The sequence below is a fragment of the Cyprinus carpio genome, chromosome B22 (assembly GCF_018340385.1).
Source record: "Cyprinus carpio isolate SPL01 chromosome B22, ASM1834038v1, whole genome shotgun sequence".
Classification (NCBI taxonomy): Eukaryota; Metazoa; Chordata; class Actinopteri; order Cypriniformes; family Cyprinidae; genus Cyprinus; species Cyprinus carpio.
In genome coordinates, this window is record NC_056618.1 from 16,404,096 (window position 1) to 16,419,072 (window position 14,977).

The 14,977-nt window shown below is 35.6% G+C and overlaps 1 protein-coding gene and 1 pseudogene across 1 annotated transcript; both read right to left on the reverse strand.

The window, feature by feature from the left end:
* Window positions 1-1,206: 1,206 nt before the first annotated feature.
* Window positions 1,207-3,506, reverse strand: LOC122141623 (annotated as a pseudogene).
* Window positions 3,507-12,462: 8,956 nt separating this feature from the next.
* LOC122141624 lies at window positions 12,463-14,581 on the reverse strand. The gene is made up of 5 exons (XM_042749523.1): window positions 14,355-14,581; window positions 13,605-13,934; window positions 13,112-13,312; window positions 12,958-13,017; window positions 12,463-12,470 (listed from the first exon to the last, which is right to left on the reverse strand). The coding sequence occupies exons 1-5, from the start codon at window positions 14,398-14,400 to the stop codon at window positions 12,463-12,465; spliced, it is 645 nt and encodes a 214-aa protein (XP_042605457.1). The 5' UTR covers window positions 14,401-14,581.
* Between the last annotated feature and the right edge of the window lie 396 nt (window positions 14,582-14,977).

Below are 14,977 nucleotides of genomic sequence, written 5' to 3' on the forward strand. Positions count from 1 at the left end.
TAATGTTACTGTAGAAACATGATGGCGACATCCGTGTAAAGGGGACCCCACGGTGTATGTAGATAGAAATTGCTCAATCTAAGGTAATAAAAACATAACGGCTCATTAAGTAAGGTCTTTATAAACCTCTAAAAAAAACATAGTTTTGTATATTGTGTTGCATTTCTGTAAGTAGATCGTTGTAAATATTACACATTGCACCTTTAAGATAGATTTGCTCCATAACTTTAAACTCAGATTTAAATCTCAAACAGGGATTAATTTGGCCGCTTCGGGCATGCTGCTGTGGATCATGCCATTTGTTTTCTCTCGGTTGTTTTGCCATAAGATATACTCCATTAATTGATACTATAAATATATTTCCAAGATTATTAAATCTGTATGCACTGCCTTCGAAGTTTCCATTGCTTGTTTGATCAGCCGTTTCGGTTTCACTAGCAGTTTAAAGACAGCTGCATTTTACAAGTTTATTTCCTTTATCGAAAAAAGCAACTTATGTCAGAGACAAGAGTTAAAAAGCAACTTATGTCAGAGACAAGAGTTAACAACATTGTGGGAAGTAACATTGTCACTGTTGATTTACAATGTCAAATCCATCATGGAGAAGGAAATGATTGTAGATGGAGATTTTAATCACAGATTACCCAATTTGTAAACCTGTGTTTAAAATTAAGTGGTGCAACACAACTCGATGTAAAATAAAACCCAGATCAACTAATCCAAAACTTTGCTTAAATCAATCCTTGTTGGTGTGATGAAAAATGCTAGAGTTCACAATAAGATCTCTGTCTTTTGATTGTAGATTTTGGTATCTTGTCCAAAACTTTGCTTAAATCAATCCTTGTTGGTGTGAGCATGAATTCATGTTTTTGGGACAGCACTACAAATGGTTTTGCTCTATAGATAATATGGGGCAAATACAGACAGTCACAGTCTTGACAAAGTAGCTTTGTGTATGTACAGTAGCTGGTTAATTGACTAATTTTAATCTTGCCACAAGATAATTCTTAAAAAAGTTATTCCCATCTTATTGTTTGCTGCACTTGCAGCAGCATTCATATATCCCTTAAATATTGCAAAATCATCTATATCATTAAGCATTTTATTTATTGCAAAATCATCTATATCATTAAGCATTTTATTTAAGGGCATTATTTTATTCATTTTATTTAAGGGCATTATTTTATTAAAAAGGTGTGAAAACAACTAGGCTATTAACAACTTACTGTTGTTACTCTTGATCTCATCCGCAGTCAGAATCTTCCGGAAGGTCCTTCCCCGGTGCTGTACCTCACAAACAAACTGGTTCTTCTCCCACTCGTCTGGTCCAATAATGATGGTAGAAGTCTTCTGAAAGGTACCATCTTCATTTGGTAGTAGTTCTCCAAAATCCAAATCCTCATGATGCTCCTGTCCATTTTTTAACTAGATGATAGTGACTTCTGATGGGTAGAAACCTGTGCCATGACACTCCACTGGAGATGAGGGATATTTCTGTAACAGAGACACTTCAGGAGCTATAAAAGTTTTGAGATAAATGTGAAGAAAATATTAATACTTCAGATCAGTTAAATAAATGCATCTAAATTTTGTTTAAATGAAGCAATTCGTGACAAAAAAAAGAGAAGCACAAATGACTTAATTATAATAAAACACTTGTCAACTTTTTGAACGAAGTAAATTTCTGAAAGATAAGCTACCTCTTCTTTCTAAATCCACTTTTCTTAACATCAAGAAATGTTTTAACCAGTTAACACACTCATGTTGTAGTATTGTTTCAGAAATTCAAGCTGGGCTGTATCATTATTCCACTTGTACATTGTTATTACTCCCTGCTGTACAGGTGTGATGTATCTGAGCTCCTTCATGTCTAGTGAGATGAAATCCTGTCCATCATAACCCGTGCTGATCAAACCCTTGTGAGATGTCCAGTCTCGTCATCCCAAGTATCCCATTCACATCCATACATCCTCTGATACGTATGAACACCTGAAGAGAAAAGGTGGGAACCATAAGATCTGATCTTTTTTACTGTATGACGTAAGCTTTCACATTTAAAACAGTATTATAAAGTATTTTAACTCACCATGTGTCTGATTGAATTGCTGCATTAGAACAGTAATGTTGATTTTGTTGGTCTGCTGTACTCGTACTCTGATCTCAGTGTATTCTTTAAATCTGTCTCCAGACATAAACTCCTTCATCCAGTCCTGTCTGGGAATCAGCTTCTTTATCTCACTGTCATAATAATCAATCTGTTGTCCATCCAGAGTAGTTACGACAAAAAAATCTGGGATTCCTGTAATCTTCTCTCCATTTATTCCAGTGTCTGTAGTCATGAAGGTGTGAAACTCTGAACAAACAAAAGACACATAAAGCTCTCAAACATGGTTCAACGCCACATTAAAATTACTGTTTGAGACTAGATTTAAAAAATAAATAATAATAATAATGATTTCTTTTTCAGAAAATTTCACATCAGATTAAAAAATAACACATGCTTTTCTGTCAGTTGAACCAGTGCTATTATCAATAACTAAAAACTATATATATATATATATAAACAGTTCTGTAATTAAAATAAAGCTAAAATAAAACAAAATTATAATGAATAAAATATAAATTAGATATTAGTGGAAATAAACCGAAATGATTATTTAAAGAAAACATGAAGAAAAGCTTCTTTATGTCTTGTATCAGGGGATTCTGGCCAGTGTTCTGTTTTTTGCAGTGCTGTGCTGGGGAGATGATAACAATAGGATTAATAAAAATGATCAGAAAGGCAGGTTCAATTATTGGTTTTATTTCTCTTGGTTATCGTGGAAAAAAACTTGAAAATGACATCCACTAAACGGTATTTTTATCAGATAAGAGTTCATGTAGTGGGAGATTAGTAATTCTTCACTGTTCTACAGAATAATTTAGTAGGTCTTTATTCTTATTGGTGTTAACTTTTTTTTTTAACAAAACTACTCCCTCAACACTGTAATTTTGTTATTGTTCATTGCTCAATTATTTATTGTGTTGCTGCAATGTGTAACGATGACAAATGAGTTTATGATGGATTGATTGTGTTTTTTGTTTTATGGTTTTTAATGTGTTTTGCCTTATAGGGATTAATAAAGTTTCCTAACCTTAACCTTAAGTTGAAGAACTGGAAATAAAAACTAAAAGCAATATTTATATAAATTGTAAAACAATATTTAAATAAAATAAATAAAAACAACTAATGACAAAATCACACAACAAAATTATTAAAAATAAACAACAAAAATGTACATGGAAACTAAATATAAAAGTAAAAGCTTATTCAACATATTAATAAAACTAAACCAACACAGGGTTTAACACGCAGAAGTAGCTAAAGACTTTGCAGACAGAGAAATCTTTCTTTTCTTGTTAATGCCACGTAACTAACAGAGAATATAACCTTTAAATGATGTTATGAAATGAATCTCACCTGAGTAAACAAAAGGTACGTGGATGAAGAAAATGATGAACTTCATTATGGACAAACATCCATGAATTTGACTCTCAAATAAATGTAGTCGTCAAAGAGCGCTAGAAACTCTAAACTTTAGCAAGATGAAAAAAAGAAAAGTGGTTACACAAGGAAGTGTCAGAGTGTATGTCACCGCGCTCTGATGAACAATCTCAATATAGATTTTCAGGGAGGAAGCTTTTACAAACTTGTTTTTTACTAATTTAACTAGTCATTTATTACATGGTAACAGAACAGAAACAACTGAAGCATTAAAAACACATTTCCAACTCACCAACCTAATTTGAAAAACATTTTCTTCATCTATTCGCTGAAAAGTCACTGAAAACATTCATGACTGAACTGTGATATCAGTGACGTAGCAGACAGGCACGCACTGCGGAGGGGTGGGAGGGGGTTATTGGCGTGTTGGGGGGCCCCGCACGCACTGCAGGAGGCCCCTGTGAGTTGTATCATGTGTCGATAGCCAGAGATATTGTCAAAGGCATCACATATTGGCAATATTAAGAGGATTTGGCATTCCCAATTAATGTAGGCCTGTTACTTTCTTATTATTATTAGGCATGTTATTATTATTGGGTTACTTTTATTGTTAAATTACAATTAATTTGCCCCGCAATAATTTCATAGCACATCACTGCATAACTGACGCGCTGAGTATAATAAAAGATTGGGCTATATTAGCTTACTCCTCATTGAAAATGTTTTTAAAAGAGGTATTTTACTCCTCATTGAATTTTTAATTTTTTTAAATGTCTTTTAAAACAGGTAAATTATTTTATTTGATGTATTATATGTATATTATTATAATTTTTATCAATTAAGTAATTTCAAAAACAACCTGTTTAACGCAAAATATACATCAAAAATATTTCTCTCTCTCTCTTTTTGTTTTTCACTGTGCACAAGAGAAATAGTAAGGAATAATTCAAGAGAGTTATATGCTGTTATCAGCATATGTTAAAGTACATTCGTCTCTTGTCATCTCTGAAAGAATATGTGGTATTAATGCACCATCAGCTGCCAAAAGCGTCATCAGCTTGTACTTTTTTTTCACTTTGTTTAATGGACTGAGGTTAAAACGTTCACCTGCATAACTCTTGCACAAAGTTTGCACGTTGCTTAGTATCAGCCTTCATGGTTTTAAAAACAGAATTTTTCCAATATTGCGATGGAACAAACCCCCATACCCCATATTTGTGGTTTTGTAAGGGGGCCCCGCGATTTTGCGCTACGCCACTGTGTGATCTTTATCTGGCTGAATCCTCCTCAGACCTCAGTTTCCGTTCTCACGTCTGTCTCTTTTAGCATCATGAAAACCAACAAGCTTTTACTGGTCATACATTTTCATCTGAAGCATGATAAGCAGGGGCGTCACTAGACACGGGGAAAGGGTGACAGAGTGCATAGGGCCCAGAGATCTGTGGGGCCCACGATCCACTGAACGTGATTTTAATTGGGCCCCATAGCAGTGCACAGAGCCCAGAATTCCTAGGGACGGCCCTGATGATAAGAATAATGTTTTATTTCATAACTGTTGATGGATTCATTTAAAAAAAAAAGAATTGTATGCAGCAGAAGTCAGAAAATTTTGTTCATACAAGTAGAAAAGAAAACACTCCAGCCAAAAACCACTTACCTCATTTATCTTATAATAGACACGCTAATGAAGACGCTGTTTGTACACAAAAAAAAACCAAACCACATTAGATGTAGAAAAATCAGACCACAGGAGGGTTTAACTTTAACTCACAAACTAAGCTGCTCAAACTACATTCATTAAATGACATTTAGCATTTTTGCCAGTGTTGCTACAACAACAAACCAGTAAAACTGGTAAAAAATACGGCCTCAATGATGACCCCAATAATGAGTGATATTTAAAACTATAAAAATGAATTTTACCAGGGGAACCCCGCCAAAAAACGTGTATTTTAATCGCCAGAATGCAATTTTTATCGGGGGACCCCCCCTCGAAGCGATTGTGCTCGTTTTGAGTAGCAATTGGGCGGGTTTTGTAGTGAAAAACCTGGGCAACCCTGAGTCTCAGTATGGCAGCCGCATTGGATGGATAGGCTACCAAAAATGCAAACGGCTATCTGAAACAATGGCCTCAGCATCCGAAGGGATAGGGATAATGTGACCAGGCATCCCGTTTTTTTCCCAGGAGTCACAATTCGTTGTCGATTAAGAACGAATTGTGAAGATAGGCAGAATCGCGCTGATAAAAGTCCTCTCTCTCTCGCGCACACTTCTTCAGTTCTCATATAGAGTGCGCGATCATTTCTCAGTGCTCAAATACACACACAGAAGTCCAAATGTCTATCATGTATCGTTATGGATTAAAGTGAACGTAAACAGGTGGGTGAAAAACTGAACGTGTGTCTGTTGCATGCCTTCCTTACAGTAGGGACAGCATTCCTAATTAAGTACCTATCTGTGTCATTAATGTTAACCAAACAAAAGATGTTAAATAAATATATTAGGTAAATCTACTGTATCTGAAAAATGAGTTTAATTTGTATCTCTTTTGTTATTTGTCTATTGTCTTATCTGCTTCTTTTTCAAAAAAAAAATATAAATTATATATATATATATATATATATATATATATATATTTATATATCTGAACAACTATATTTTTTTTCAAGTTGCTCCCTTTTTCACTGCTGTTAAAGGATAGTTCAATAGCTACCAAAATAAATGATTGTAACTGCAGTTTGACTAAAAAGTAATGACTAAAAGTTGACAAAAATGCAATGACTTTTCATCGACTAAAAAAAACTATGAAAGACTCAGATGACTAAAATGTGACTAAGACTAATAGACGTTTTCATCGGGGGGACGCGCCTGGCCCCAAGTTAACTTCCGGTCTGTGTTTGTTTATCAGTCTGGCTATAGCGCCATCTACAAACGCAGTTAAAGTTAAGGTGATGAGTAGACTGAAGTTGGGCCCAGGGGTGGTTGTGCTGTGGGATGTGTTTCACATATATTTATTTATTTGTGGCGCTCACAATATCAAAACTAACCGATTTCCAAAAAGGCTTTGTTGAATAAACATGAGCACGTACTGCATGTTTAAAAATCAAAACGAGGCGCGGGTGTTTTTATATCACTGTATTTCTGAAGGAAGACTATCTCGATGTCATTTTCATTTAATCTTGAATATTATATGCCTGATAAAGCAGTGTTTGTGAGCTCAGCGCTGCTTTGTGTACAGCAGTTACTGGGGAAACCTCTGTTTCTCCCGCTTTAAAGCACCTCCTGCTGGCAGAGAATGAATTTGCATTTTTCAGTAAGTCTGATTTACACAAGCAAACATATTTTGCTTGTTATCAAGAATAATCTACTCTAGAGGGACTACTTAGCTGTTGTTATTGATTCTATTTGGATGTCTACCGGAAGTTAAGTTAGGGCCAAAAAAAGTGCGCATGCGCAGTAACGTTTGTTTATGCTGTTGCCATATGAAACCGTCTATTAAGCATTTTCATCTCAAGATAAAGACTAAAGGCCCATTCACACCAAGCACAATAACTATAAAGATAACGATAAAGATATAATCATTCTCAATATTAAAGAATAGCAGTGTCCACACCATAGCTATAACGATAAAGCCACAGAGAAACGATATCATTGGAATCACTTTCAGAACGTTTTTTTCCAGCTGCTGAACGATACAAACATTGACAGCCAATCAGAATCCATTCTGCTATAACGAGCTCGAGAATTTAAAAGCACATGCAGGTGCACAGACGCATGCGCGAGACTATTGTTTGCTTGTGTTGAAGATAATATATTTTTTTTTGTTGTGGACGTTCTTGGTGTAAATAGGGCTTAAGACTAAATCAAAAATGCCTGTCAAAATTAACAATGACTCAATTGAAACAAAATGATGAAAAATAAGTATTTTGATGTAGTATTTTGTCAGTTTATTTTATGAGAAATTTTATAATGAGATTTTGGATTGCAGACTTTGGTATTTTGGGTAATCTGTAATTAAAGACGTGAAAGGGTTAGAAAAAATACACTCAAAACATTTGTCAGCCAACCAGGGCCGGCCCGAGGCATGAGCGAACTAAGCGGCTGCCCTGGCCACCAGGGGCCCCCCCAATCTTTTTTTTTTTCTTTTTTTTTTTTTTTTTTTTTTTTTTTTTACACAAATAACTTAAACAAGTGATATAAATGAATGAATGAATGAATGAATATGAATGAATAAATGAATAATCAAGAAAAGAAAATTCTGATTTGCCGACAACTGCTGGCTGTGTCTGCTAGCGTTTGAGTCAAGCGCAATTGCACATAGACACCTCGCGTGCATTGACAATTCGCGCCGGCACGCAAAGTGCGCGTCACTGTAATAAAATGATAAGCCATGTCACACAAAAAGGATGTTTCCCTCTGGTGCCGAAAAGAGAAAGAAGAAAAGGAGAGAGGAGGAGAAAAAAGAGCAAGATAAAGGTATGTTTGCATGATTATTTACAGTATGTTTTGTGCAGCAGAAGCACAAATTGTGATCACGTCACTTGATGGTAGCAGCTAGGCATGACTCATGATCTTATATAAGCCATCACCAGAGCTAACGTTAAATCCCCGCCATCAAACAGTGAAATGTCTCGCATTATTAATATACATTTATCTAGGTGTATTTCACGTATTGATTATAAATATCAGTTTAAGTTGGAGAAAAACAGCCGAAGGGGTTTGCTTTCATTATTTAAGTATCTATTTTTTTGTAACATTCTATTTTTGATTATATTAATGTTTGTCTGTTTTGGTTTTATTTAAAAGATTGCACATTTAATGCACATTTGCATTGCACATTTGCAAATTATTTATTTCATGTTTTGTGACAGTTTGTATTCAGAAGTTTAAGAGTATTTTATTTAAGTATCGTTTTTTTATTATTTATTTTGTATTAATACATAACCTCACTGTATTCATTTATAATGTAACATTATAGCGTGACATTTGTGTCAATAATCTTCAAGCACAGGTGACTCCGTGTGGTGGGAGTGGGGCCCCCAAATCAAATTCTGCTTAGGGCCCCCCAAGAGGCTTGGGCCGGCACTGCAGCCAACATTTTAGTGAAGAAACGTCTCTGTTACATCTTCACGAAATGACGGTGTACTGCTTTAAACGACGACACTGAGCGCGATTACATGCATGTTCTTAAACCGATTATGCTTAATAAGTCAACATACAGAGAACCAGTACGGGGTGTCGTAAGGCCAAAATGTGCAACACTTGGAATGCAATACACCACATATTCCCCCATTTTGCTTTCAACATCAGCCTCAACAAATAAAACACTTTAATATACGTTATCATTTTTTTTCTTTTTTTTTTTTACTTAAGGTACAAACCCGATTCCAAAAAAGTTGGGACACTGTACAAATTGTGAATAAAAACAGAATGCAATGATGTGGAAGTTTCAAATTTCAATATTTTATTCAGAATACAACATAGATGACATATCAAATGTTTAAACTGAGAAAATGTATCATTTTAAGGGAAAATAAGTTGATTTTAAATTTCATGGCATCAACACATCTCAAAAAAGTTGGGACAAGGCCATGTTTACCACTGTGTGGCATCCCCTCTTCTTTTTATAACAGTCTGCAAACGTCTGGGGACTGAGGAGACAAGTTGCTCAAGTTTAGGAATAGGAATGTTGTCCCATTCTTGTCTAATACAGGCTTCAAATGTTTTCTATGGGTGAAAGATCTGGACTGCAGGCTGGCCATTTCAGTACCCGGATCCTTCTTCTATGCAGCCATGATGTTGTAATTGATGCAGTATGTGGTGTGGCCTGTTTTTGTCATGTTGGAAAATGCAAGGTCTTCCCTGAAAGAGACGACGTCTGGATGGGGAGCATATGTTGTTTCTAGAACTTGGATATACCTTTCAGCATTGATGGTGCCTTTCCAGATGTGTAAGCTGCCCATGCCACACGCACTCATGCAACCCCATACCATCAGAGATGCAGGCTTCTGAATTGAGCGCTGATAACAACTTGGGTTGTCCTTGTCCTCTTTAGTCCGGATGACATGGCGTCCCAGTTTTCCAAAAAGAACTTCAAATTTTGATTCGTCTGACCACAGAACAGCACAGAGATTGTTCCAGATTCTCTGGATCTTTGGATGATATTATGCACTGTAGATGATGATAACTTCAAACTCTTTGCAATTTTTCTCTGAGAAACTCCTTTCTGATATTGCTCCACTATTTTCGCCGCAGCATTGGGGGAATTGGTGATCCTCTGCCCATCTTGACTTCTGAGAGACACTGCCGCTCTGAGAGGCTCTTTTTATACCCAATCATGTTGCCAATTGACCTAATAAGTTGCAAATTGGTCCTCCAGCTGTTCCTTATATGTACATTTAACTTTTCCGGCCTCTTATTGCTACCTGTCCCAACTTTTTTTGGAATGCGTAGCTCTCATGAAATCCAAAATGAGCCAATATTTGGCATGACATTTCAAAATGTCTCACTTTCAACATTTGATATGTTATCTATATTCTATTGTGAATAAAATATAAGTTTATGAGATTTGTAAATTATTCCATTCCTTTTTTACTAACAATTTGTACAGTGTCCCAACTTTTTTGGAATCGGGTTTGTATATTAACAATATAAACACTTGAAATATACACAACAGTCTCAAGGAAGATTAACTAGCTAAATAAATAAAGCCTCTGAAGCTCCTGCTGAATGAACCGTAGATAAGAGAAACATCACTGTTGAAAAAAAAAGGCATATGCTGGTTAGATAGGTTCAGGGGCCCCCCTCGGTGGATTTTGCGATCGATTCTGGGGTAGGGTATCGTTTACATTTTATCATCATATTTGACCTTTGACCTTAATCTTTTCTTCTCGAGAAGCTAAGCAGTGTAGATGCCTGGACCAATGGTTTAAGTATGATAAATAAAATATAATTACCATAATAACATAATTATCATCGTATTTTACCAGTAATAATGACAACAAAGGTAGGAAAAATACTCTCATTTTAGTGCCCGAACATCTTCAACAAGAAAAAAGCCTCTGAAGCACCTCCTGCTGGACGAACCATCGAGAGAAGAAACATTCACAGACTGTGATGACGCACTTCCACTGTTAATAATATCCTTCATCTAAGTTCTTTATTAACTTGATATCAAAGTTTGAAATCTGGCACTCTTCTTTATCTCTTCTTATCATTATATGAGCAAATGGTAATGCACAAATTCTGTTCATCACTATCAGTTCTTACCCATCTGTGAGGACTTCTGCTACTCCCAGAAGTGAAGATTATTTTAAATATGATGAACACTTGATGAACACAGTTCTATTTTGTATCTTATTTTTTTATGTTATCATGCAGTTAATTAAAATTGTAATTGTTTTGGTTTTTTTTGTTTAGTTAGATTAGAGTGATCATTGCACAATATACTATAACCGTATTACCTCAAAAATAGTTTAAGAGCTGCAAAGTTATGAAAAAGTTAATAATCAATTTTAGTGGTGTATAAAAAAAGACAAATGAGCTTAATTATAATTTACATTTACAAATAATGTTTTAATACTGTAAATATATGTAGCACTCTGCTGAACTTTAAAGGGGTCATCGGATGCCCATTTTCCACAAGTTGATATGAGTCTTTAGGGTCTTAATGAGAAGTCTATCACATATTTTGTTTAAGATTTCTCAATGGTAGTGTAAACAGCACCCTTTTTAGCTTGTCAGAAACAGCTCTGTTCACAGAAACCTGTTTCAGTGCATGTCCCTTTAAATGCTAATGAGCTCTCCTGACCCCACCCCTCATGATATTGTTATTTTAGCCGCGGAACTTGCTAACTAGCACGTTATTAGGAAAGCCAATTTGCAAAGATTCATAAAAGAACCTTACTCACTTCTTCTATAGGCGAAGCAGGATCACGAATGATTTGTGTGAACATAAACACATTTAGGCAGATCGGAGGATGCATTCCTTTCAAAAACAAAAGTAATCCTCTGCATTTTCAGCAGTTCAGATGTCAGGAGTAAATGACGAATCCTATGTTCATTATTACATCCAACAACAAAACACCTCGATCACTTAAACTGAGACATTCTTGTTTACACCTGCTCCGGCGTCGAAAAAAAATGCCAGCAGTGTTGCCAGATTGGATGGACGATTTACAGCCCAAAAAGCTCTCAAAAACCTGCCCATTCCAACAAGAAACCACCCAAAACTTTAACTGTCAAAATAATGTGATAAAAATATTGCCATGTCAATCAAGATTACAAAGGACCATTTTTACCTCTTTAAAACAAAATAATGATGACAAAATAATATAAATAAATAGATACATTTTCCAGATAAATGGATCAAATAAGGGCAAATACATTAAAGAGAATCAAATTCAAAACTGCCCAACTGGCAACACTGAATGCCAGTATCAATCAACAATCATGGGAGGGGCCTGAGTCTGTGTGATGTCACTCTGCCAAGAATCTGTTAACAGCTTGATTTGAGAAAGTGGTTAAGATTTATTGGGATTTTAAAAAAACACGGGGTGGATTTTTATCATTATACTGTTGGTTGTTTACACACACTGCCAACACACATTTCAGTTCAAACGTATACATAGTTTGTATTTCTCCAGGAGACACTCAACATGTAATAAAAATGGAGAGACTCTTGAACATCAGAGTGAGAAAACTTTATCGATAAAGGCAGACCGACAGAAAAAAAATATCCAGTGTAAGCAAAGCAATCTTTGTTTATCTGCAATATCTATCAATCAGGATCACAAGCCTATCAAAAATCACTTGAAAATATTCTGACAAAACAAATATCTTCAATTGTATTTGAAACAGTAATAGAATTTAAAAGCCAGAGGCAGTTATGATCAATATATGATTTATGAGGAAAACAGAATCACAGAGAGTTTGATGATTGTTCTGTGATGAAACACGTGTAAATCACTTCAGTCATGTCAGATTCCTGTAAAACAAACACAAATTAATAAAGTCATTTATATTAAATTAATTACAGAAACATGCTGCAAATTCATTATAAGGATTGATAATGCATTGGACCAGAGCAGCAAATGGAGTATTATGGGATAGGATCAGTGAATATTATGGTATTGAAACAGTGTTTCTTGCACTGAATGACTGTTTTGTGTTTGTGTGTAATGGAGAGTGTCTGTCTTTTGTGTTTTTAGGCCTTTTATTATGAAATTTTAGAACAGAAGAACAAAAGATAAAACCAAGCAACATGATTGTCTGTTGAAAGCATAAAACCTGTAACACATAATATACCGCTCACTGCCAAATATGTGTAATGAGTAAGTGAAGTAGTTTGCAGTATGCAGTGATACACATTTTAAGCTGTAATATACTATTGCTATGTGCTTTGTAGTTGTTTTGAACTGTAAAATAATAATGAATAAATGTAAGTTTCATTGAAACGACACAGAGACTCTTACCTTCATCAGTCCAGTGTGTTTGTAGAGTTTTTACAGCAGCTTGATTCTCGTCTTCATGAACTGTAAGGACAAACATGTTCATCAAAATATGGAGAATATTGTTGATTCACAAATAAAAACTGTGTTTTTACAGATGTGTGAGCTGTGGATTCACTTGACCTGAGTGGTCTGTGTTTCCTCTTGATACAAAACATCAGAATTACAGCCACAATCACCAGAGATCCAGCAGCAGCAGCAGCAGCAGAGATCAGCACTATCAGAAATACTGGAGGACGTGAAGAAGGATGTGCTGGAGAATGTGATGGAGAAGTTGAAGGAGGATGTGGAGGAGTCTGTGGGTCTGGTGTTGTAGCGGCTAAATAAATAAACACATATCTCATAGTTGTTTTATCTGAACATGTCTGACAGAGTTGATGTTTAATGCTGGTACTGTTAGTCCACATCTTAATTTGTTTCTCAAGACTCATAATAGATTCATGTTTAAGAAGATTATACATTGATTATTTTCCAAATGAAAGAACAATCAGGTAAAAGGAAAGTGCCTCAATAACTATGTGTGTATTTTTCTTGTTTTATAAATACACATTAAAATATTAATTTGTGTACAAATAATAAACAATCATTCTTTTGAAGTAATTGTGACTCACCATAGACAGTAATACTGAATCTGTGTGTATCGTCTGATCTTCTGCTGCTGATCTCAACTTCATAAAGTCCAGAGTCTGTGGTTCTGGTGTCTGTGATGTTCAGAGATCCAGTCTGATGATCCAGCTTCAGTCTGTCTCTGAATCTACCATCAGGAACATCACCGATGTCACTGGTCTCTCCACTGATTTTAGCTATTAGATTCCTGTTAGTTCCAAATGTCCATGTTATCTCATCATCTGCCTGTATTTCAGTGACATTAATCTGTAGAGTGACTGAATCTCCCTCCTTCACTGACACTGGCTTCACTGTGTCTGTATCAGCAAACACACCTGGAAAAACAAGGAACAAGGGCTAGTTTTATAAAATTTACATTTGACATTAATAATATTAAGACCAATCACATGAACACAACAGAAGCAAACTGGTGTGTGGCGATGAGAACAGGGTTAGTTAAATGAGACATTCTCGTGTAGGCGTTTCAACTGGGGTTCGCTGTATTATCTCAATGTCACGGGTGTTTATTTCTAAGGTTGATGTTACATAAGCTGTGTGAGTGTGCGGTTGATTCAGATGTCTATCAGATGCCCCGTTTGTGTTGTTTTACTACTTACACAATAATTTAGTATAAAACATTATTTACAATGCACGGGTTTTTAATCGTATTTTATGGGAAGACAACCCTCATATTCACACTATTTACACGCTGTTCACCAAGCAGGATCTTAAGTAAAAACACATTTTAAACTCACCTACCAGACGCCACAAACACAAACAGAACCAAAATCTGTCAAACATCTTCAACGGTTTCAGTCCACAAATAAGAGAAGACAAACTCTTCAAAACAGGTCCAGGATTAAAATGACAGATGATCTGAACTGTAGCTGAACTGTAGTGAAGTCATGAGAAACTCTACGGTCAGCTAAAATATCTGCACATCTATTAGTGTTGATACGTGTGAACATCTAGCTCTTTTTTTTTATCTTTTTTGCTCATGTCACATGTTAACTTGACAGCTTTTAGCTCCAGTTAGCCACAGCTTCCTCTGCTGTTCAGTGCTAATGTCTTCAACAGAAGTAAACTGCCCCAACAACATGATGAGAGACTAGAGAAGATAAAAGTGTCTTAAAGCAGTGTAGCAGTGCATCTGCTCATGAGATCCTGAGAGTGTTTGGCTCTGCTCTCTCCTGTAACTGTCTTCAGCTCGTTTGTTCTTCATTTCTTATCAATTGTCTCGATTGTTACACCTCTCAGAAAAAGAAAAAAAAAAATGGGGACTGCAACAATTTTTCACGCGTCTTAGACAAGCTGCTAAACATTGTGACTTCTGATTTGACAAAGATAATCCATTCTGAGCAAATGCTTGGATATTAGG